The sequence below is a fragment of the Melospiza georgiana genome, chromosome 8 (genome assembly GCF_028018845.1).
Source record: "Melospiza georgiana isolate bMelGeo1 chromosome 8, bMelGeo1.pri, whole genome shotgun sequence".
Classification (NCBI taxonomy): domain Eukaryota; kingdom Metazoa; phylum Chordata; class Aves; order Passeriformes; family Passerellidae; genus Melospiza; species Melospiza georgiana.
In genome coordinates, this window is record NC_080437.1 from 31,938,695 (window position 1) to 31,962,249 (window position 23,555).

Sequence of the window (23,555 nt, forward strand, 5' to 3'; positions counted from 1 at the left end):
AGAGGCAAGTGCAAGGACAGGCACTGAGGACAGAGCAATAGCAGGGCAGAGCCTGGAGTCTGAGAAAGGACTGAGCAGAGAGATGTTCTCAGATAACAGAGGAGAGAGCTGAGAAAGTGGAGGTGAAAAATTGGGATTGAAATGCCAGCAACCTCCTGCAGATGCTCACTGTTCCTGACTTTTACCAAGAAGCCAGAACTGCTCTGGTGAGAGTGTCTGTTCCCACCTTCATCTTCTGGTGGGTACAGGGGGTGAGGATTCCCTCAGCCATGCCATGCTGCTGTGGGAGAGCATCCTCCAGATCTGCAGAGAGATCTCTTTGGATATGTTTTTCCATTTTCACATATTTTTATCTGTGCAGTTTCAGGAGCTCAAATAATATTGAGGTGAAAATTCAGATACTCCATAAATTGGTGTGTCAGGATCAATGTGAGCCCCTGTGGGGCCCCTGTGTCACTGCCCTGGTAGCTCTCCATCCATCACAGGCCCCAGACCTGAGCTGTCCCTGAGCCTGTGGCTGTCCCATCCCACAACCAGGCTGGATGTTGCTCCTTTCCCAGCTGAGGAGCATTTTTCCCTTGATCTCAGCCCATCCTGAGGGCAGCTGCTCCAAAGGGAGGGACACTTTGCACTCCCATTCCCCCACCCAGCCACGGCTGCTTCCATGGAAGAAGGAGCCACCAGCATGACTGCTGCCTCCAAAAGAGCAGCCAGAAGGAAAGCTAGCAGCAGACAGTGGCCAGCCCACATCCTCTCGCCATTTGGGCTGGAGGATCTGTGCCTGCCCACAGAAAGAGCCTTCCCTGCAGCTTGTCCCACGGAGTCAGGGTGATCGTAAATCCTCCCCTCATTTATGGGCTATGAATAGGGCCCTGTCTGACCCAAGCAGGGCATGGGGAAGCTATTAGACTTCAGAGCAGGAGCCTTGAAACACATGCCTGGATTCATCAAAGGAATGATGGAAAATAGTTTGTTCCACGGATTATAAGAAATGATGTTATTTCTAGCAATTAGGGATTTGCAAACTGTGCTTTTGAGCATTGGGAAAGAAGGGGAGGTATCTTGTGATTTAAGCACAAGACCAGGGGTTGAGGACCTTGGTGGCTTCCCAGGCAGGTGGCAGAGAGAGCATGGGGACATCCCTGTCTATCTACTGTAATAACAGGTCCTGGCTGGAAATGCACCAGAGTCTGTTTGCTCTAAAATGGCACTGAAGGTAGAAATAATAATGAGATTAGGGACAAAATGGAACAGGCTTCTAGTGCAGACCTGCAGTGAAATCAACACTGTGCACAATTGGAACTTATGGTTTCTTCTCACATCCTCACTTGTCTGTCACTTCCCACCTTTGCCGCCACCGTGTCACATTCTCTGGGAATGTCAAATGCAAGTGTAATTTAACTTTCCTTTTATTCTGTGCTGACTGTCTTGAGGCAGAACAAGATCCTCTGTGCATGTATAGGTGTGCATTTAGCTCTGCATATGTTGGATGCCATTTCCCATGTTGGAATTGCATTTCAAGACATCACTTCTTGCTGAGTTTCTGCCTTCTGGTCTGTCCTGATTTGTTTCCTGTTGTACAGTTCTGATGGGATGTAACTGTTATAGGTTATGTGTGGCAAAAAAGACGACAAATTTTTCAACAGCTCCCTGGTTCATTTCAAATAGGAGATGATGACTTATAATCAGGTTTTATTTGCTTGGGAAACAATATATTATCAGAATTTGAAAGCAAATGAAGGAGAGAGAAATCATGAAGAAAAATGCTGCTAAGATGCTCTAAGCATTTCAGAGTTTCTGTACTTTAGGAGCTGAAATGACCCATACTCAGATACCATCTAAAAGGACAGGAAATTAGATAAAATATTTTTTTTAAACCCTTGAATTAAGTTTTATGAGAACCTAATCAGTTGCATCCCCAAAACTGTCACTTAAAAAGAAGTACTGTACTTGTAGGTTCTAGTTTTTGGTTGTTTGTTCATCATTCTTATTTGTGGCCATTATCATTTCCCAAACCAAATCAGATCATAATTCCAGATTGTTCAAGCTACCTGCCATGCCTGTGTGTAAATATGCAGCTCCAGACCTGAGCTGCAATAGCTAAGTGAGCCCTGGCCAGAGAGAAAGGGGAATAGCATTATTACTACATTGTGGTTTCCATGTCATTCCTGGGTTTGCTTAGCTGGGGTATCCATTACAGCCAGCCTGCAGATTTATTGCATCCAGCCTGGAGCAGCACATACATCTTCCAATGGGCAATAGTTCTGAATTTTCTTCTTCCAAGTGTTTGCCAGTTCAGTCTGATTTACCTTTTTTTTTTTTTTTTTTTTTTTTTTTTTTTTTGTTAAGCTTCCTCCTCATTTATCATCACAGACAGCTTGTATTGGACCAGGTTATTTAATTGGCTTGGCAGGATTTTCTGGGATCCTTCTTTTAATACAGTCATGAAAACTGCTAGGCTGTTGTCTTCTTTTTTTTTTTAAATTTTATTTTATTTTATTCTGGAAAATATTTTGACCTGAAGGCTAAAGCTTCATATCCCAAGCAGTGCCAAGAATGTCCCTAAGAGAACTTGTTGTCATTTAGCCACTGGGCTCCCCTGCAGCATGTGTTTCCTTCAAATGCCTCCATGGATCTAAAACTTTAGATGAAGTGATCAATATCTGCATGGTACACACATTGTGCTTCTTTTGCTTCTAATGTAAACAAAACTCATCAAAACTCAGTAATACTTCAATACCTAGAGCAGTCAGAATTTTAAAATGTAGGTAGGGTGTGAGGATGGGGTGCTCCCTTTTTTAATACACTAGGGAAGAGAATTTTCCTTATGGTGCCTATTCCTCTAAGTGGTCTCTCTTGTTTCCTCTTGGACCTTAGAAATCTGCCTAAGAAATCAGGAGGGACTGAGCCAAGGGTCACTAATAGTGATGGGCAAGTCTCTCTGCTTTGCACAGGTATTGTTAGACCAAGGTCAAGGCATAAATATACAGAAAAGACATATTAAACAAAAAAGAATATATATATATATATATATATATATATATATATATATATATATATATATATATATTCAGTTGGCACTTGAAATACCAAGGGTTAACAAGCATTCACGTTCTCTACCACTCGGAGAAATAATTTTGTCTTCTGTGTCCACCTTCCTTTTGAGCAAAACCAAATGAAGCTGATGTCTCTTGTCACTGAATGCTTTCTGAAAGCTGGCTTTGCAAGGTTATAAAATATAAATTAATTAAATGGTATTGGTGTTAATTAAGAGACAAAGCCCCAGAAGATGCGCCGCTAGGGTCTGGTCAAAATATTGTGGAAGGTTTTTAATAAGATTGTGTGTTCAGGTTTTACTTCCACCAGAAAATGATATTTGTCCTTCAGATTTTTCATACAGAGTGTTCTGTTAAGGCCACATCCAAAATGAAGTTATAATGGTGAAATATGAGTGCAAATATTGACTTTTATTTTTTATATGTCTGTTCCAGGCAGAATATGAAATTGCTCCAGATGAAAAGCTGGGAGAGAAAGGAAAGGAAATCATGATGAAATACCTCACCCCAGAGGTAAGGGGCAGCCAAAGTGGCATTACTGAAGGAATTCTGCACGGCACACCTTTACTAAACAAGGTTGTTACAGGCTTTGTAAGCCAGACTCCTAAAATTTATGGTGGCAATCTCCAGTGAATAAACCTGCAAGTCTTACACAAACAGTCAGAGAGAAAAAAAATTATAATGCAGTCCAGAAAGGGACTTCTGAGGATGAACTTGACTTAGCAGGGGCTTAATTCATCTGTAGGTGAGCAGAGAGCTTCTCTGGTCTCTCCTCAGTGTACAAAGCTCTGCATTGGGGGTGTAATACAAAAGACCTGTTACCAACAGATGCCCCAATTATTTCCTATCCAGCTCAGAAGTGGTGGTGGCATTTCATATTCTGTTGTGTAGAAAGCACAGGCAGAAATGATTTTTCATGACAGGCGCTGTATTTTGGCACAGAAATTCCCATTTCTCCCCCAGCCCCATTTCCCCCAGGCTGGGGACATGCAGGGGACAGAGGGGTTGGGGGTTCAGAGGTTCTGTCACCCATCCTCGTGCCCAGGGTGGGTCCTGAGTGTTGCTCTGTGGCTGTGGGAAGGAGAGGAGCTCCTGGGAGCAGCATCCACAGGGTGGCACTCCAAACAGGGACACGGGATGTGCTGCTGGAATTTGGGACAGGCTGCTCTGGGACCAGCCCTTCTGGGGGGGTTACAATCATTTCCTGACCACATTTCACCTTTGCTGCACAAGTCACTGCCAGTAAGCAGTAAACATCCAGCTTCAAACACAAGAGCAGCTTCAAACACAAGAGCCATCCTGGGATTTTTCCTGAGTTGCTTTCGTAAGAGTAATCAAAGACGTACAACTGCTGCTTCAACTATTTTACAAAAGTAATACATTTGACCTTCAGGAGAATTAATCACATTTTTGGCAGATGTCCTTCTAGAGGGCTTAAGTGGTACAATATGTTTTGGAGGTGCAGGGGCAGAGCAGACCACTCTTTTTCCACTCAGTCATTTTCCTACAATAAACTTTGATGCATACTTTCAGTTATCTCAGGCTGCATTTTGGGATCTGGTTTCATTTACTGGGCCTGGCTAGTTTCATGTGCAGCCATTGAGCACTGCCAGTATAAGTTCCTGCTGCCCATTCATTAGGGGCACGAAGTTCCACTGCTTTTTAAATCCACCAAAATGACCTTTTGTCTTAAAATTCCTGTCAACAGAGCAACAAACTCTGAGGGAAAATATTTCCCACTGCTCCAGCTCCCATCTGGAAAGGGAGAAAGGCATTTTGCTGATAGCAGAGCTAGTAAAGTGAGGGGAGGATAGCATTGCTTCACTTCAGCCAGTCCTGCTGCAGGTTTCCAAAAGCTCTTCACTGCTGTCCAGTGGCTCTCCTGCCATCCATGGTGCAGCCAGAAGCACATGGAATAATTTAGTGAATGTGCAGTGAAGACCAAGCTGAAAACTGCTGCTTCTTCATCAACAAAGAACGGTGGTGTTACAGGAAGGAAAAATACTGGGACTCCAGAGCTGGAGTTTCCATTCTCTGCCATGCCCTGGACTTCTTATTTGACCTGTGTACCTGGTTTCTCAGTATGTAAAATTGGCACAGCATATTTACAGTCTGCCCTGAGACTTTTCTGGTATTTGCAAGTTACCTTAACAACTCTGAGCAGAAGGAAACTGGATGATCTCCAGTGGTCCCTTCCAGCATCACCCATTCTGTGATCCTGTGAAACACAGAGCTCCCCTCCTTCACTGGTAATCTAAAACTGCCTCCCTGCTGGTGGTGCTTTAATGTCTGCATTGGTCTTGCTGCACTTTTGTTCCTTAATGAGAAACTTCTGCTTGTTCCCAGAGGGATGTGGAAACCTTGCATAGCAGAAAATGCTTCCTGGAGGCAAGGGTGACTGTGCTGTAACAATGGGTTGGATACTGGACTTTCTGATAGGTGTCCCATGCAATGAATACTTAAAAAAACAGAAAAAGGCCTGGATTGATTTAATTTCATTTTAGATACCTAACTAAGGTAGTCAGGTAAGGAGTGCAGATGGCCTACTGTCCTTTCTTGTCAAGAAAGAGAAATAAGTATCTCCAAAGGACACATTTGATGCCATTAGAAGTCAATGATTGAAAGGACTGATGTCTGCAGTCCAAGCAGATGAATCTGGACCCAAATGTCCTAATGGAACATCATCCTGGCCAGCAAAGAAACCTTCTTTTCATTGGAATCAGCATTTCTCTATTTAATAATCAGTTCCTTGAAAGGTACAAATTGCTGCTGTTTCTGGAGTCTTCTGCTTTCAGCTGAAAGCTTCTTTTAAGTAGGTGTGTGTCTGTGCTTCAAAGAACTTGATTGTCTTGATCCAAAAATGCGTGACATACAGCTTGACTGATAGAATAAATTACAGGTTTAGTTCTTGGACAGATAATTCAGTCTTATAATGTGAGGAGTGTTTTTCTCAGAGTGCAGGATCAGAAACACAGTGAAAACAAAAAGTAGACTTCTCGCTCTTTAATATTTATAAATGATTTTCAGCTCTTGCTTCGGTTTTTAAAGGGCATACATATTTAACATAAAACGTGTCAGTGTATCACCCTTCCAAAGGGCGCTCATTTGCATAGGGAACAAGCACTTTATTTAATAAAACATACACTTCTTGCACAGCAGAAAGGAGGAGAAGGCACTTTCCCAGATGAGCAGACATCCCAGCAGGACTCCCAGCCCCGTGTGAGTCACAGAGTCACAGCCTGTGAGACGTCTGCCCTGAGGCCACTCAGCAAACCCTGCCCTTGCCAGCGTGCTGGAGCAAGGAGGTTCTCAAGTGATCACAGCTCAGGCTCTCCACAGCTTTGGCATCCTGAACAGCCCCTACCTGCTTGTTGGAAAATTGAAATCTTAATCCTGGTGGACAAGCAGGTCAGGCTTCCACCATGTCCCTGACCTGCAGGCAGCAGCAGTGACAAATCCTGACAAATGCTGGCACCTGGAAGGAAACCTGGGTGGTTTGGGTGGAAGGAAACATGGGTGGTTTAGGTGGAAGGAAATGTGGAAGGTTTAGGTAGAAGGAAATGTGGGTGGTTTAGGTGGAAGGAAATGTGGGTGGTTTAGGTGGAAGGAAACACGGATGGTTTAGGTGGAAGGAAACACGGATGGTTTAGGCCTCTCAAACAAGAAGTACATAGAACAACCTCCCTAAGGGTGTGGTGGAGTCCTTATCACTGGAGGTTTTCAGGATGCTGTTGGGCACTGCATCATCTCATCTAGACTACCTCTCCCATGAAATCTTCAAAGGTCCCTTCCATGCTGAGCTGTCCCAGGATCCTGTGTACCCAGGCCCTAGGAAGTCAGCAGCATTCCCTCTCTCTTGCCTGAAGTTCACTGAAACAGCCACATCCAACAGCCTGTTCTGAGCCCTTTGATGGAAGGGAAATGTAAGATCTCTACACTAGGAACACCAAAATATGAGTGTTTTCATGGCTTCTGCAGCAGCTTCACTTGAGGGGTGAACAGGAGGGCAAAAAACCCACAGGAAGGGTGTCCTTAGCTGAGGGAAACATTCTCTGAAGAATTATTCCTCCTCCATGCACAGGAGCAGCACAATGGTTGTCACACCAGCCAGGCCAAGGTTTCCTGACTAGAGTCTTGCTTCTTTAAAAAAGGCTTTAACAATTTCCATGAAAAAGACACTTAAAGCTGCCTTCTTGACTTCATAAGCCCCTAGGGCAGAAGTCCAAGCCACAGGAAGTCTGAAATTTCTGAGGTTGTGAAATATGATGGTAAAATGAATTGGTCAGAAATATTTCTTCCCTGTTTTTTTTCCTAATCTCAGCAGTTGAGTGGAAAAGGTTGAGTTTTAGGTCCAGTTCCATCTGTAAATGGCTCCATTGAACTGTTGAATTAAACTGAACCCAACCTGGCTTCATTACCTGACTGCTTCTTGTACTGGAAGAGCAAAGAGATATATTTACCTTTGTACTGCTTTTAAATTAGAGTTTTACGTCTCCATGCAGCATTTTTTCCTTCCTGCCTGACAGCTGCCATGCCTTACTCCACTAAATCACTATCCCACTATTTGCTTTTTCACTGTAAATCACCTTGAGAGACTTGAAGAGACGCTATATAAAACTAAATTGATTTGAAATGGCTCTTAAGACAGTCTCCATATGCCATTATAGTTTATATTTGGACTCAGCTGGGTACTAAAAATGTTACTGAACAGGATGTCTAATGTGTATTGTTATCCCCATTAAAATACTTCACAGAATATGAAGAACAGCGACAACATGAATTTTCTTATCTGAATTCCTGTCCAGTACCCTTTCCTCCAGGAAATGCACAGAATAAAGGCCATGTTTGCACTTTCTTTGCTGCAAGAGGTTGGCTGGGCACAGCAATAACCTCCTTACACCAGTCTGAGGCTATCAGTGGGGATTTTGGTAAACAAAACTATGTCTTTGTTTTTATGACCAATTATAGGATAAGGAAGGGAGGGAAAAGTCCCTTGAAAGGGCCTCTGGCTGGTCAGCAGTGCCTGGCCTTCCACTTGTCTACTGGCAAGAATGTGCCCTTCTCTCAAACCAGTTGTTTATGGAGAAGAAAACGTCTCCATAAGATGGGTAGATGAAATTAAAATTACACATGAGGCTTTCTGCTGGGCCAGGCCACGTGGCTGAGCCAGGCTGCTGCTCACAGCCACCTCTCCCATCTTTGTGCACCATCCTCTGATAGTTCCCTTTTGGCCATTGCTTTGATCTTGACAACAAGGACCTTTGCCTCTCTCCTTGGGATTTCTTCCCCTCCTTCCCATTTCCAGCTCCAAAATAAATGCAAAGTTCAGCACTTGTGCTTCTGGGTGAGTCATCTTTGCTGATCAGTGAAGTTCCATCTATCACTTCTTAACGATTCTGGCTGAGTCCTGCGGGTCACACCATACCAAGAATTGGATTCAAGTCCTGAGACCTCTTCCTCTACCTGTTTAGTTTTACTAAATGCCTCCTAGGGAACATGCTATAATTAGTTTTTGGGACGGCCAGAACAAAAGCTGAATGCCACTCTAAGGGGAGCAGTGGAAGATAGAAACGTTAAGCTTCTGTAAAGCAATCTGCAGAGTTTAATGCAAGACAGAGGCTCTGTGTTTTGAAAGGTGAGCCTTCAGGGGCTGTTTTCTACCTTGTTATCTTTCTCCTGCAAATTCAGCTTATGTCACTTATATCCAGCAAGTCATCTCTGTCCCCCTGTAAGCTCATTATCTTGCTGATAAAAGGCCAGCACAGTATCTCTTTTCACTGGCTGCAGTGGATGGCCCCTTCAGGCTTGGTCCAGGAGTTATCTCCACAGCTAGTTTTCAAATTTTTCTAAACCCTATGCATTTCATTAATGACCCAATTGAAGTAAGCAATGAATGAGGTGCCTGTCTGTCCACAGAGTGTTACATGGGCTCGGGATGGGCCAGAATTATTTACTTGCTCAAAGCGTTATTCACTGCATCCTTTGGGCTCCTATTAGGGGACTTCTCAGGATGCAAAATGCTTAAGTAGAAATCCTGGCATCACTTGAGCCAGAATTTTTGCCATTTAATTAATTACCCTGGGACTCTGCCCTTTGCCTCAATGGATTTCTCATCTCCCCTTTCTATTGACTTCACTACTCCACGAGCACCATTTTAGCCAGACATGATAGCATTACTTAGGCCTCTGCTTTGCAGCTCACATAATCAATACATAATCCAGTCTCCAGAGAAATCAATGGATAATTCCTGTTGTTGCTGCAGAGACAGCACGATCAATATCTCTGCTGATCACTGTGTCTGAGCCCAGGAAAGTACCTTCTCTGTGGGCTCTCTGGAAAAGCTCATCTTTCCCAGGTTCAGTTCTGGGAAAATGTCTGGGTGGCAGAATGGCAACTGTGTTACTCAAATTAATGCTTTCTAGTCAGGATTTATTTTAATAAACGTTTGTCTGCCACTGAGGCCAGGCTGTAATGTAGTGTGGTAGGGAATCTGAAGAATCACAGTGTTGCCTTGATTAGGAGTCCCTTTGCTGTGGTCTCAGGCAAAAAGGCTTTTTTCTCACGGTTTGCTCGAGTCCTATTTCCTCATCTTTTACCCACTGTTTATAATACAAATGTTAGTTAACTAAACACTTACTGAGGGCTTCTGTCTCCTGCAGTGGTGCCAAACTTGTAGGAGAGACTATGGAAACAACTTGGAGCCTGCCCTGCCCTGATGATGCTGCCCCAGAATAGGTCCTTGGGTGGTCCCTGTGTCCTGTCCTTGCAATGCCTTTGCTCAGACTGGTAGAAGGTCTGGGCTGGAGTCATCACCTCCTCTGGTTTTGTGCTCATCAGAGCTATTGAAGCTCTGCTTCTCTTTCCCTGTTTTCTGGAGAGGTTACACTCCCCAGTGCTCATGCCTCCTCACTGTTTGTCATTCTTGGTCAGGAAAAGCACTGGGATGCTTTGCTCATTGAGAAGAAGCCTTCTGGCTTCCCTGTGTTTGCTGGAATTGCTCTGACTTGACCCTTTGGACAGTGGAAACTCAATTCCCCTAATGGATGTCAGCCACACATGTGAACCTGGCTTCCATCTGCCTGTGAGGCAGGGCAGGCCCCAGCCTGCTCCAGCTCCTCTCAGAGCAGCCAGCCCATCCAAAGGGACTCTGCAAACAAAGAGCAGATCTGCTCAGGGTTATCCGGCAGCAGGAAGGCTCTATTTGCCTCCCCTTGGCTAATGAATATGCTAATTATAGTTTTCTCCTCCCTGTTTTGGGGGTCATCTTTTCCCTATCCCCTCTGTGTGCCCCTCATGACTTCTATTTGGTTTGTATGGATTATCCAGTGGCCAGGGAAGTTAATTCTGAAAGACTTTCAGGTCCATTCAGCTTTCCCAGAAACAGCCTTTTCTGCCTGAAAACCTTGCTCACATGGGAAAAAAGGAATCAGCCTTTTCCAGCTGTCTGGAACACTGACTTGCAAACCATCCAGGAATCTGCAGGAGATGGCTTTTGTGTGTTTGCACAGGATGACATTAAAATAGACCTCTGGTGAGTCCAGCCCCTTGCATTCCCAGCACTCAGCCTTGGAGGGAGATGGATGGGAGACATGGGATGACTCTTTCTGCCCACTGGCTGCAGGGAGCCTGGGCAGGCTCTGAGTGTCTCAGCTTTTAGGTGATTAAAGTGTGATGAGGTGAATTCCGTGCTAGGTGTCATGCAGAATACATTAAATTACCTGGCATGGCATATCCACCCAGGTTTCTGGGCACAATTTCTCAATAGTTCAGGAGTCCTTTGAAGTCCTGACCTACCCAGCCCATCCATTCCCCCACTTGCTGCAGCTTTGCTGGTTCAGTTTCAGATTTCTGGAAGTAAAAGTGTAATGGATCAACAAATGTGTCTCTGAGCTCAGGATTCCATGTGCTAAACTCAGAAGGAGTAACAAGCAACGCCAACAAAGCAGAGAATCAGGAAGCTCATGGTGAGAATGGAAGTTAATCAAACCTTATTTCTCACCTGGTTCCCTTGTAATAGGAAATTAGGATTCTGGAAAAACATCTGGAGACTTCAGCATCTGAGTAGCCTCTCAAGAACAGGTCAGGCAAATTCCAGTGAGATGCCTGAGGCTGACACCTTTGGCTGGGATGATGTAACTAGAAGAATCAGTAAGCTGGTAGACTGTGCTAATTTAACATGGAACCAGGAATCACAAGGTTTTAAATGCCACAGAAAAAATATATTTCATTTCCTTAAAATATTATTGTAAAAAGTGAGATTTTTTAAAAAGTCTTTTTACAAATTGATTTAGAAATAACCAGCATATTTAAATGTGGATATGTGACACTTCAAGCTATTAATATTTTTTTTTCCCCCAGTAATCCAACAACACTGAAAAAAGTCATTTAACTTGCTTGCTGAGCTTTAGCTTGTACACTAATTTATTTTTTTTAACCAAGTCAGACTCTGACCTGAGTCAAAAATCAAGCACATAGCAAGTTTATTATCCTTGCACTGATGTTGTTTGTTCAACAAGCAAAAGTGAGGAAGAGTGGAATATGCCACTGCAAACATGTCATTGCCTACAATAAATGTCCTCCCTCCCAGCTCCTTGCAGATGGCTGTTACCATCTGACTGCTAATGGGTTGTGTGATCCAGGTGATGTGGGAATGCCCTGTTTCCAGCAGTGATTTTGTTTGCCTTCCTAGGTGTTTCCAGTCTGTCTGTGAGTGGGCCACTGGCTCCTGCCTGATGTTTGTTTCATTTGTTTCCTAATTCTTTGCAAGGCCTTCCCAGACTCTCTTTTGGATTTTCATTTTTTTCATTCAAAATTTTCCTCAGGATTTTGACCTGCCAATGGAAAAAGATGAAGGCAAATTCTATAGAATCCCCCCCTGCAAGTGATGGCAAAACATCAGCTCAGTGTGGATCAGGCTCCAGCCTGCAAGGGAAGGGTTACTCCTGTTTACAGCCTTGTGTCTCAGGAGTGAATTCAAGCAGGGATCTGTTTGTTTTCCTGCAAGAAAGCCATTCAGTAATGTTGAGGTTGTAAGTGAGTGTTTATCTGTTTAGGGGTTGTTGGTTTTTTGAGGTTTTTGTTTGGTTTTTTTTAATGGAACAAATGACATTTGGTTTACCAGAGGAAGCCAAGCTATGACTATTGCAACATAAGGTTGCTTGCTAATGTTTAGGCCATCCATCAGTGCAGGAGGATGTTAAAAGAAGTAGGAAGGTCCTGATAAGAGGCTGGACACTGGATGTTGTCCAAACCTATTAAGCACATGTGACAAGAGAAAAAAATCTTCCTGAGAAGAGAAGCTTTCAGAATTGTCCTGTCATGTTTGCTGTTAGTAATAGTGGGAATACATTGTTCTCCCAAAAAGCTTTATCAAAGATCTGGCTGCTTGTGGACATGGCTCTGTTGGGTTGTTAACAAAAGTGGTTCTGTGACACTCCAAAGGATTGTAAGCAGCCTCACTGTGGGGTGGACAGAAAATCCTGCTTGATATAAACCTGCTCTTCTCTGTTCCTTAAGCTGCCCTCCTCATCCTGCTGACAGGTTATTTCATCCGTTTCCATCCTTTAATCCGGGTGCAAAATGCTTTTAAGGCAGAAAAAGGGCAACAACAAACAAAGCAAAACTTTCCCTTCCCCTGCTTTAAAAGCAAATTTATTTAAAACTATTTCAGCTGGCTGGTTTATGAGCACCCCTCTACCAATAAACCTATTGTCTACAGAAAGGAGGAAAAATATGTTTCTTTGGTGAAGAAACCTCTATGAGCATGTCTACAAAAAGGAGGAAAAAATGTGTTTCTTTGGTGAAGAAACCTCTATGAGCATGTTTCTAAAGAATCATTTTAAAAGTATGGCTAGGGAAGAACTAGGGTTTGAAGATCCAGGAAAATATTCTGCAAGCACTTCTTGTGAGGCCCAATTTCTCACTAATTGAAGTCAAAAGCATATCTTCTGTGCTGACCAGTTTAGAGCTATAAAATAAGCTGTACCAAAAACCCTGTCACTGGTTGGGATTGTGGTGAGTGTTTCTGTTTAATTGAAGAGTATAAAGTCTGCAGCTGATTCACTGGACTTGCAAAAGGAGATGATGAAGCAACTAAATTTTGTCTCATGGGACAATTTGTTATTTCAAAATTACTTTCTATGGGGCTTTGGGTGTTTAAGCTTTGGTCACCAATAGGAGCCAGGAAGAATTTTCTCCTTCTTGAGTCTAGGCAGCCTTTTCCTTTGTTGCTCCGAAACTCCTGTTGTGGTTATGCCCCCAGATTTCTCTGAATCAAACAAGTCAACATTCCAAGGAAACCACACTTTGGACAGAAGAGCTGTGTGTAGGAAACATGTTGACTCACACCACTTGCATGGCAGTTGCTTGTTTGCCACTATCAGGAGCACAAATGCGGTTTCTAGAAAGGAGCAGCTACAAAAAATGTCTGCTGAGAAGAGGAAAAACAAGGTACAGCCAGATAGCAGGCCCTGTTGGTGACTAACAGGAGGGCCAAAAAATAATTCATATACTTCCTATGCACCTGTTAGAAGGGAAACCTCAGAGGCTGCTGTTTTCCCAAGGAAAGGCACAGTTCCAGACTGCAGCTTGTATGCCAGCTCCAAAGAGGAAGGATGCTGGGAACCCAGGGAGGAAACTTCTCCTTTTTCTGCTGCTGAGGCACCAGAGGCAACCTGAGGAGCCCAGGACACGTGGGGGAGCCTGAAGCTGCTCCAGATCTAGCCCCAGAGCTGAGGTGGCCCCTTGTGCAGCATCAGTACAACCCCTCCAGGCCAGAACATGCTCAGCTGCTGGCTGAGGGCTCTGCTGCCTCCACTCATTGCGTTTCTCTGTGTGTCAACATGTGTTTTGATAGTTTAGCAGCATATGAGGGAAAACAGATTTGTCATGACTCCAGATCAGCTTGCAGCTACAAAACAAACCCCACAGCTGACAGGCACTGATGATTTGCTTCATTCAGATACAGCCAGTGATCCTGCCCTGGGTATTGGGATTGGGCTCAATATTTTCTCTGCCACTGACCCTCTCTGTAATCCTGATGAGATATTTCATGTCTTTGGCCCCTGTTCCCACTCCCAGGGCTGGTGAGATTGGTTTGCTTTGGAAGCTCTGGCTCCCATAATATCTCTATAATGCCTGGCAATATGGGCCCCCCATTCTTAGGTGTTATGTCTACACCCTTGTAATAGATAAATTGCTGCTAATAACAGCTGCCTTCCATGCTCCCCATCCACCCCACTGCCAATTCCTATATCTGTCCTCTCAAAGCAAATATCCTGGAATTATGAAGCCTTTTGCTTTACTGGTTCTGCTCATACAGACCCAAATGACTGTGGCAAGGGAAAAAAATAAAAGTGAAGAGAAAATGCAGAAGTTGATTAGTTAAAGTGTTGCAGCTGCTCCTGATGTAGAATTGGCTGTTTACCACACATACAGCTCAGATTGAATAGATAAGATCAGATACAGGGAAAGGCAAAAGAATGTTCCAAGATTTCTTTGTGTAACACCAAAAGGCATCAGGAGACTGCGTGTGCTGTGGCAGTGCTGGGATCCTTTCCCTCACCAGGAATGCCCAGCCTTGGTTTCCCAAAATCTAAATACAACCAAGACATTCCATCTCCTCATCTGCTGCTCTCCCCTGAATTTCTTGACGGGACTCAGTCATCTTAAAGGTCTTTCCCAACCTAAAAGAATTTTGGATTCCCCCTGTCAGTGCCTTCACACTTTCCCTCAGTCAGTCTCTGGCTGCGTGGCTGAAACTTCCCTGGCTGGAGTTTAGAGTGCTGGATAAAGCCAGAATTTCCAGGTTTTTGTGTATGAACTGTTCTTGTCTGATCATGCATCATCTCACACAAAAAAGTTCATTTTAGCCTGTTTCTGTCATAGTTTTGAGGTCTCTACTAGTAGCAAATCTGTGTGGAGATTTTCAAACAGATTATATGTGGAACATTGCTGTCAACATCTGAAAACACACATATCATGAAGACAAATGCTTGGAAGGCAATTTGAGACGCAGCTCAAGAAAAGTTACAGCTTGAACTTTTGTCCATTGACTGAGAAGTTTTTAATTGTTTTAAGCCAGTTTGTTGTGGAATGTTTTCATAACCTGAAACATAACATATGCTGCACGTTATTTATTTTACACAAGTGACTTTTAAAATAACTCATCGTGTTTCAGTATCAGCTGCATGCCTGAAACTTGCCAGGAAAGCAGTTGTGTTTGTGACAGAAGTTTGCATCAGGTCTATTCAATCTAAAGAGTGTGGAATCTTTCTGGTTCATATGGCTTCTGTAGTGATGAGCAGTTGTGCTGTAAGACACCCTGATGACTCACATCCACTGGCAGGAGCTGGTATGAAATGAAAGCCTGTACTTCTAGGTTTCTATTCTTTATTCACTAATTGCAAGGGACAATTGGACTGATTTGAGGAATCTGAGCATCTCTAGCTTTCATTTATCCCAGAGCGACTTCTTTGATTTCAGTCACAGGTGATGATCAAATCCTCTGCAAAACACATCTCTCAACCTCCTGTGCACCCTTCTGTAAAATATTGTGAGATTGCCACCTAGCTCATGAAGACTTAATCCTGCAGTGAAGAGTTAATATTTTAAGGTTCTTAGATTAAAGTCATTGTGTAAGGGTGAAGAATTACCTCCGAACTACTGCTCTGTTTCTTACCAAGTCAGTCTGGCCAAACTCAATGCTTTCCCTTTTTCTGCTCTGAACTTCAAGGATCTGCAAGCCACGTCATTTATTTTTTTAGGAGACAGTGATGATTGAGACAAGTCTTTGAAGCAGGACTGCTAATTTGCAGAGAAGATTCTTATTCCTTTGCTCAGACCTACAGGTATCCTACAGTTCTCCCAGGTATCCTACAAACTCCCTTCCTCATCTGTTCTCATGGCCATGCCATGTGCCTGTGCTTTATGAAGCCCAGTGTTTTGCAAAATCATTGGTACAAAGGACTGGGAAAGGGCTCAAGAGCTTCTTGCATTGAACAGAGATCAAATACACTTAGATGATCAACAGATGTCTGAGTGCCCTTGGAGGTCTTTCAGACCTCTGAGAACAGATTCCACAATATTCATAGGCCTGTTCTTCTGCTTCCCTGTGTGAAAAATTAGAATAAAAAGCCTTCATATCCAATTAAGTGGATTTCTTCACATCATTCCCCCAGAGCAGAGCAGAATATGCAGAATAATTGATCCCTGCCCTTTTTATTAAAAACATTTCTATATTAAAAGACCTTTATCAAGTTTCACCCTTGTTTTTCCAGCCTAAACAGATTCTAAGATTCCTCAATGCTTTCCTCTGGGCTTTTTTTCCTGAGCTTGTTTCTCAGCACTCCAGGCACTTGGTGCTCTTGTCAGCTCTCTGTAGGTTTCTCAAATGGTGGTGACCCCAGCTGGACATGTCTTTAGCTGGATCCTCAACACATCACTCTCAGTCCTCTTCGTCATTTGGGCACTTTTCCCACAGGAACACCAGTGTTACCCACAACGAGCCAGCTCTGCCCACGCTGGTTTGTGTTGTGTGTGCATCTGCTCTGGGAATCACTGGGGACACCTTCCCGCCTCACCCCAGCTCCACAAGTGTGAACCCCAGCTGCTGGGCTGCCAGAAAAATGCTCCTGTTCCTTGAAAGTGCCAATCTTTGCTTGCTGCCTGCCTGCTTTCCCTCCCACAGGCGTGGAGGTGACGCCTGTAGCGCGCCACGTCTTGACCGAGGTCATACACTGTAAATGTTTGGAAATGTGTCTTATCTCACAAGAAAAGCTAGAACAAATGACACATCTTCATGAAAAAGTAAAAGAGAAGGTCTTCTGAATGCCTCCCTTGGTACTGCCAGCACTTCAGCTTGTTTGATAAAGAGTTTGATTTGCTGATAGATCCACACAAGGTCGGATCTCCCCCACACAGTCGCAGGGGAAGCACTGAGAGGTGCTGTGAGTGGCATGGCAAACACATAGTGATGACTTTAGGAGAAGGTTTTTTGATGGCTGTGCTGTTCAGTGAACTCAGCAAAGACTGGGTCTTGGAGATCTGGGTGAAATAGCCTGTAGCAAAACTTACAGAGCTGTCAGAAAAGGAGAGGCCACGTTTTAAAGAGTAGCGATGCAACATGACATTCACAATAACAGATGATGGGGAGCCACAGAGCCTGGAAGCTTTTATCTGATCTGAATCAGACTTTGCTACTCTTCAGTACTCCAGTGGAGTGCCAGGCCATGGGCAGCACCAGACTCTGCTGCTGGACAGGGCCCTGCTGGCTTCCAGTCTTTTTGTGGGCATGAACACAACTAAACCTGAGCAAGTGTGAGATCTGTCAGCTGTTCTCATGCCATTAATGGAAAGGGAAGAGCATCTGAGAGGAACTCTTTTATAAAGACAGAATAAAATAAAGTTTAGAAGAGGAGACTTTTCTCAGGGTGGGCTAATGGCACTCAGAAGTAACTGAATATCCATTTCTTGTTTCTCAAATAACCACTAACACGATTCCTAGTTGCATTCTTTTCTTTTCTTAAAAATTAAATGGGAGAGTATCATAAAACAGAGCTATTGCTATGCCAGCAAAATATTTGTAGAGTGGTTTTCAGTTTCTGGCCATTAAAGAGAAGGTACAGGAGGTAGGAGATTTTGGTTAAAACCTGGTAAAAGTATTGTAGACTTTTGGGCTATTATTAAAAGGTCTGATCAATAAGGATAATGTGATGAGAGAAATTTTTGTTGTAGAATGAACTTCAGCACATTTTGTGCTACCATGAATCTGGTTTCAGTTCCATCAGCTTTACCCTAGCGTTAATCAGTTGGTTTGACTGGCATAATTTCTGATTACATTATTGTAAGTGAGATCAAGAATCTCCTTCTTTGCCTTCAGGAAACAGAATAGCCATTAGGGGAAATGTGGAACTATGCTTGTAACTCCCCAGTGTTTTGTTTTGAATGCAAGAAGGTGTAACTGGTTTCTGCAGGTGTTTCTCAAGAGTTAGCAGAATATTCTTTGTCACAAGCTCAGATGTAATGGTCTTAATCATGGTGTATGGCTCTCCTAGCTGCCACAGGACATTTAATATGTTGGAAAAGGTGTCTCTGTTCCCTTGTAAAAGCCAAATTTGCTTTTACAGCCCTTGCCCATAATGCAGCAGGAGAATGGTGTTAATAACCATTTCATTGTGGCTGCAGAAATCTTCTGCACCTCTCCAGGGAAGGAGCAACTTTTTCATCTGTAAAAGGCCCAAGTGTTACCTTTGGAAGCTTTCACTCTTGGGATCCAAAGGCTTCCTTGCACGCATAACCTGTGCTACCTAATGGTTCTCCAGGGGAGCAGAAGTAGGTTGGTGGGTTGGGTTTTGGGCTGTAATTATTTCTGGGCTTTGTTTGAACTTCTGAAGGCTGTGGGTATGCACAGCATTCACACAGGGAAAGTGGCAGCCATGGCTGTTTAATGGGAGCAGTGGGGACTGGCAAGTCTCAAGGAGAGTCTCAGGAAGGGTCCTACAAAGGCTCCCTGGAGCTGCAGGCACAGTTGGGAAGGGTTGGGCATGTTCTTCCCAGGCATGTGGTGCCCTGAACTCTGTGGAGGGCTGTAGAACAGCACAAAATGTTTTGGTGGGTCTACAGAAGCTTTGGAAATGATCAGCCTTTGGAAAAAAAAAAAGAAAAAAACAAACCAACACAACCTCTATTCCTTCTTATACAAAATGGAGTGGTCTGGGGAGGTGTTTGCACTGCACTCGAAGGCTTTAGTCCATGCACAGGATTTCAGTGAGTTCGTGTCTTTGCCCACCTTGATATTTTTACCTTGCTCAAGTTTGTGCAGAGGGAGTAAAGACTCAGAGATCAGCAATGAGTGGTTTTGAAAAACCAAGTGGTGACTGTATCTCCCACAAACTTGGAGAGAGGAATCACAGTTTGTGTCATTTGTAAATGCTTCCCACATTGTCTTACTTACTATTTCTTTTGCTCATTCTTTCCCCCTTTCACTACAAGAATTTAATTTCCTCTTTATGAATAAGAGTTAGCTGATGCTTATAATTTATTTTTAAGTGTACTTTGATCTCAGACAAAGTTTGATGGGATTAGTACTCTAGTAATGTGTCATGGGCATGATCTTCAACACTAACCTCAAGGCAGTTTACCTTCCACTGGGAAATGAACTCCCAATGGGAGATGAAGTTGCCTGGCATGAGTAAGAATCAGGTCACTTGGTCTAAATGACTAATTATGCAGTTTAGTACTTAGCTTTTGGATTCCTGTTCTGACCTCTAAAGTCAGAACAAGTTCCAGATGTAGTCAGTAGTAACTTCAGTTAGAGGCCCCGGTACAGATTTCACTGAAGCGCTGCTCCATTCACATCAAAACCACTCCTGGTCCACAGCAGCCCCAAAACTGTGGAGTTCAGGGGTGTTTCTGTTCCCTGTAAATCAGAGGGATGATCATCTTGAAACAGGGTTTGGACCACTGGATTCACACAGACACCTACCAACCTTGGGCTACCAGTGAGGATGTATGTGCAAAGGTGTATCCACTGAGTGCATAAATTGTAAATTAAAGGTATTCATTCATCTGGTTTCTGGCCACAATCAGCTGAAATACTGCTAATCATTAGACTTTTGTTCATATCTGAATATTGCTTTAAAAGCTTTTGGTTTAATCTGTTTCCCTGTCTTTCCCCCAGTAGTTTCAGTGCTGTAGGACTGGAAAACAGGAGGTTTTTTTGTTTCACTGCTTCCCTCTTGCCTCTACTCACTCTCTTGAACCAAAACTGGGACTTAGATTTTGTTGGGAGCATGTGTAGTTACCTCAGTGGTCAATCAAGCTGACAAATCTGGCTTTGTCTCAGTCTCTACCTTTTAGATGTTGACATGAGGGGCTGATCTACCTCTCAAAAAACTATGAGACTTCTTAATTATTAGTAATCTACTCTGTCTGTGATTAAAAGTGAGTGTTCCCTAGATATCTTTTGCTGAGGAAATGGAGGAATATATTGAGGGAATGAGGAAACATTTCAGTGAGGTCAGAGGTGTCCCCAGCACGTTCTGCAGATTGTCTGTCAAGGCTGGGCAGTGAGAGTGCATTGCACAGAGTGCACAGACAGTTCTGTAAACCATGTTCCCATTTAAAAACATTCAAGTGGAACAAACTTACTTTTTCATGTCACAACCAGGATCATATTCACATTTCAGCAGTGGGAAGGGAAAGATAAAAGACTTAATTCAGCTCTCAACATGCTGGAGATTTTCTGTGGCTCCACCTCTGCCCCTTCCTCTGTCCTCATTCCCAGTGTTTTTGAACTCTGCCTGCAATGCATTTCAGGGCTTGCCAAGATATCTCTGACTAGGGGTGAGTTAATGAGAACATCTGGCCGGGAATGAGGGATGATGCTCTGTGCCCCACCCACTCAGCACATCTGGTGGCTGTGGGCATGGATGGGGACCTTACTGAGCATTAAGGCTTCTGCAAGGAAAGAGGATTTCACCCTCTATGGCTGAGTTTATTGAAAATACCCAAATCCAATTGGTTACATAAAGGGACTTTCATGTAGATGGGAGAAATGCCTATGAGTAGGTGCACACACACACACACACCCAAATATACACTTTGTAATATAATTACAGTATACAGTCAATGTGTAAGGATGTGGACTGCCTAAAAATCTGTCCTTTTAGATAATTAGTCCCAAAAGTCCTAAACTGGTTAACCATCAAGGCATATTGCAAGAGACCTCTCTTTGATAAGGTTTGCAGGGTTGAATATACATTCTCTTCAAAGGGAGGAGAAGGTTAATAGACTATATGTGGTTGGTTGGCAAAGTTCCTTTCTGAAATTATTATTTTAAAGTTGCTGAATTATTTTTGTCTAAGGATGAACTAAAGTGTCCAGATACTTTTGTGAACATCTTTTTAATATATAGATAGATGTCAATCTATATCAATAAGTACCAATACTCTGCTCTTGTTTTGCTTTGCTGGTAAAAAAAGGAAAAAAAAAAGATGGATTTTTTGGACAGCACAATGAATCACCCATGAAGTGAAAATACTGGGCAAATTCTCTTTTGTTTAATAGAATGGGCTGTACACAGCTCAGGCCAGCACATTTTTCATGGGATGCAAGGGAGCAGTTCAAAGAATTGGCAAGGAGCGGGTCCTGCATATTCATGAGGCTGGGCAAGGAGGTGAAAGCACCGGAGAAGGCAGAAAAGCAATGTGAGGATAGAGTGGAATGTGGAGCGAGTTGCCACGGTATCCTATTTTACTGCTCTTTGACGTAAAGCTCCTTTGCTTTTACACAACCGCTGGAATTGAATGGAAGCAGCTCGGGGGCATAAATAATGAATGTGCCTCTCACACGCTGGGAGAGCAGAACCTGCACCTCGCCGGGGATTTAATGTGCCCCTCTCTTCTCTCCCCAGTCTCCAGCCTATGTTCCCGAAGTCAGTCAAGAACTTATCCAGCAGACAGAGGAGAAACTGGAAAACAGCCCCTGCAAGGAGCTGTTCTCTCCCTGTACAAAGTAAGTATATCACACACACCCCAAGATGCCAGGGCTGCAGCCAGCAGCTCGTGGGGAATGAATGTGGCAGGTAGGGAATGTGACATTCCAGCCTGAACCTGAGGCTCACATCTCTGCTCACACTCCTTGAGGCAGAGCTGACAAGCGGTGAAGTCATTTCATCTGAACAAAATGTTATAAATATTTCCATGCCATTATATAGCATGCACACAGGCACTTACTGTTTCAGGTATTTGACAGAGTGTTCCAGCCAAGTAAGCCAGCCGTGGATTTCATGCTGTGTGAAAAGAGCTACAATGATAATGTATCCAAAGAAAACATCTCTGTTTCAAAGTGAATAAAAATTAAGTGGCTATACAGTCCATTTAGACAGAGGAATGTGCAAACTTGCTCTGCATGGCTTTTCCAGAAAATCTTCACCAGGAGAACGGGGCTTTTTTAATTCTTTCTGTCTGCCTGTGGCGTTCAAACCAACGTGCATTATTTCCCCCTTTGTCTGGGAAAAGGCTTATCAGTTTCTGCAGCCATTTGTGCCATTATGTGCTAAAGCTCCATGCATGCAATCTGCCTTTGCAAACCCTGCCCTGAGTGCATCCACACCAGTAGATCATAAACCAATAAAAATATGAAAAGGAGGGCTCGTGGCACGCGGGCCCGTGCGGTTCCTGGCTGAGCGCGGTTTGTTTTCCCTGGGTGATGTAATGGGGATTTGTAAAATTCACTCCGCTGTCATTCATTGTTTTGACTCATTTCATTGACCTTTTCTGGTTCCAGTTATTCTTTGAGCTGGTAGGAGCTGTGGGTTATTTCTGGCCTTCCCTTGTAGCACCGGCAGTTTCCCTGCATGGTGTCCTGTAGAGATGCTCTGTGCCTCGCACCAGTTGTGGGTGCCAGTCCCAGTGACAAAGGCAGAGCTGTGCTGCACACAAACCCCCCTGGTGCCTGTTTCCAGCTCCCAAATGGGTTTGAAAGCTGACAGTTCCCTCTAAAATGCACTTTGTTGTTGCCAAAGAGGGGAACTAAAAAGCAAACAACTGCTGAAAGGCAGCTATTGTTCTTTTAAAATACGTGCAGCTTTTAATTAACTGAATGGAAAGGGCGAGCATTGGACACCACTTAATGCAGGCTCCTTCCTTCATCCCATCCTGAAACTGAGAAATGAGCCAGGTTTGGGACCTTGTTAATAAATATGCTGACCATCTCAGACGGACTAAAATGAGGTCAAAAGGAAGTTTTAAAAAATTGCTGTTGGTATTTACTGGTGCTGAATGATGTTAATTTTGGAAGGGTTCACAGTTAGACCAGGAAAGGGAGGCATACATACAAATATAAAGCCTGCTGTCCTGGAGGAGCAGGGATGGGATGAGTTCCATTCACTTCTTCATAGATAAAAATCAGTCTGCAAGAAAAGTGCATGTATGTAGCTTCTGCTTTTAGCTTTAATATTTTGACTGTCTGCTCCTGCCCTCCTCCAACATCACCTAGAAATCTGATGTTGAATTTGGACATTTGTTAAAGTAAATTAAGACTTACTTTTAATTTCATTTTGCAGTCTTAAATCCATTAAGGGAAACTCTTATGATCTGTATCCAGTCAAGGCTAATGAAGAGAGCAACAATTTGACTTGTGCATTCTGAACATGTGCAATTACCTACCTTCACCAAATTGATGGTGCAAGAATTACAAAAAAGAATAACATTGTAACAGTTAAGAAATCCCAAAAATACTAGCTCATGAACAGGGAGGAACTGAACTGAGGAGACACATTACTCATGGTGACTTGTTTGCTCTGAGAACTGCCTCAGGGTAAGACATGGACTATCCATCCCCAGACTAGAGCAGTCATTCAGAGAGGATTTCCTCCTTCCAGCAAGATCTGGAAATGTGTCCCTATGCCTTTAGACACAGACACAAATGTGTCTGTGTACACCCAGACAGAAATGCTCATTTCTTTGGGCGCTTTTCACCCAAACCCAACTTGTGTCC

General features: G+C 43.5%; 1 protein-coding gene across 2 annotated transcripts in view; it reads left to right on the top strand.

The window, feature by feature from the left end:
* The window catches only part of GRK5 (G protein-coupled receptor kinase 5), a 151,923-nt gene that overhangs the window by 99,239 nt on the left and 29,129 nt on the right, over positions 1 to 23,555 (top strand). For both annotated transcript variants that reach the window (XM_058028861.1, XM_058028862.1), the window contains 2 exons: positions 3,492 to 3,569; positions 21,469 to 21,569. In XM_058028861.1, the coding sequence (XP_057884844.1) occupies positions 3,492 to 3,569; positions 21,469 to 21,569 (179 nt within the window). Of the gene's footprint in view, positions 1 to 3,491; positions 3,570 to 21,468; positions 21,570 to 23,555 lie in introns of those variants that run through there.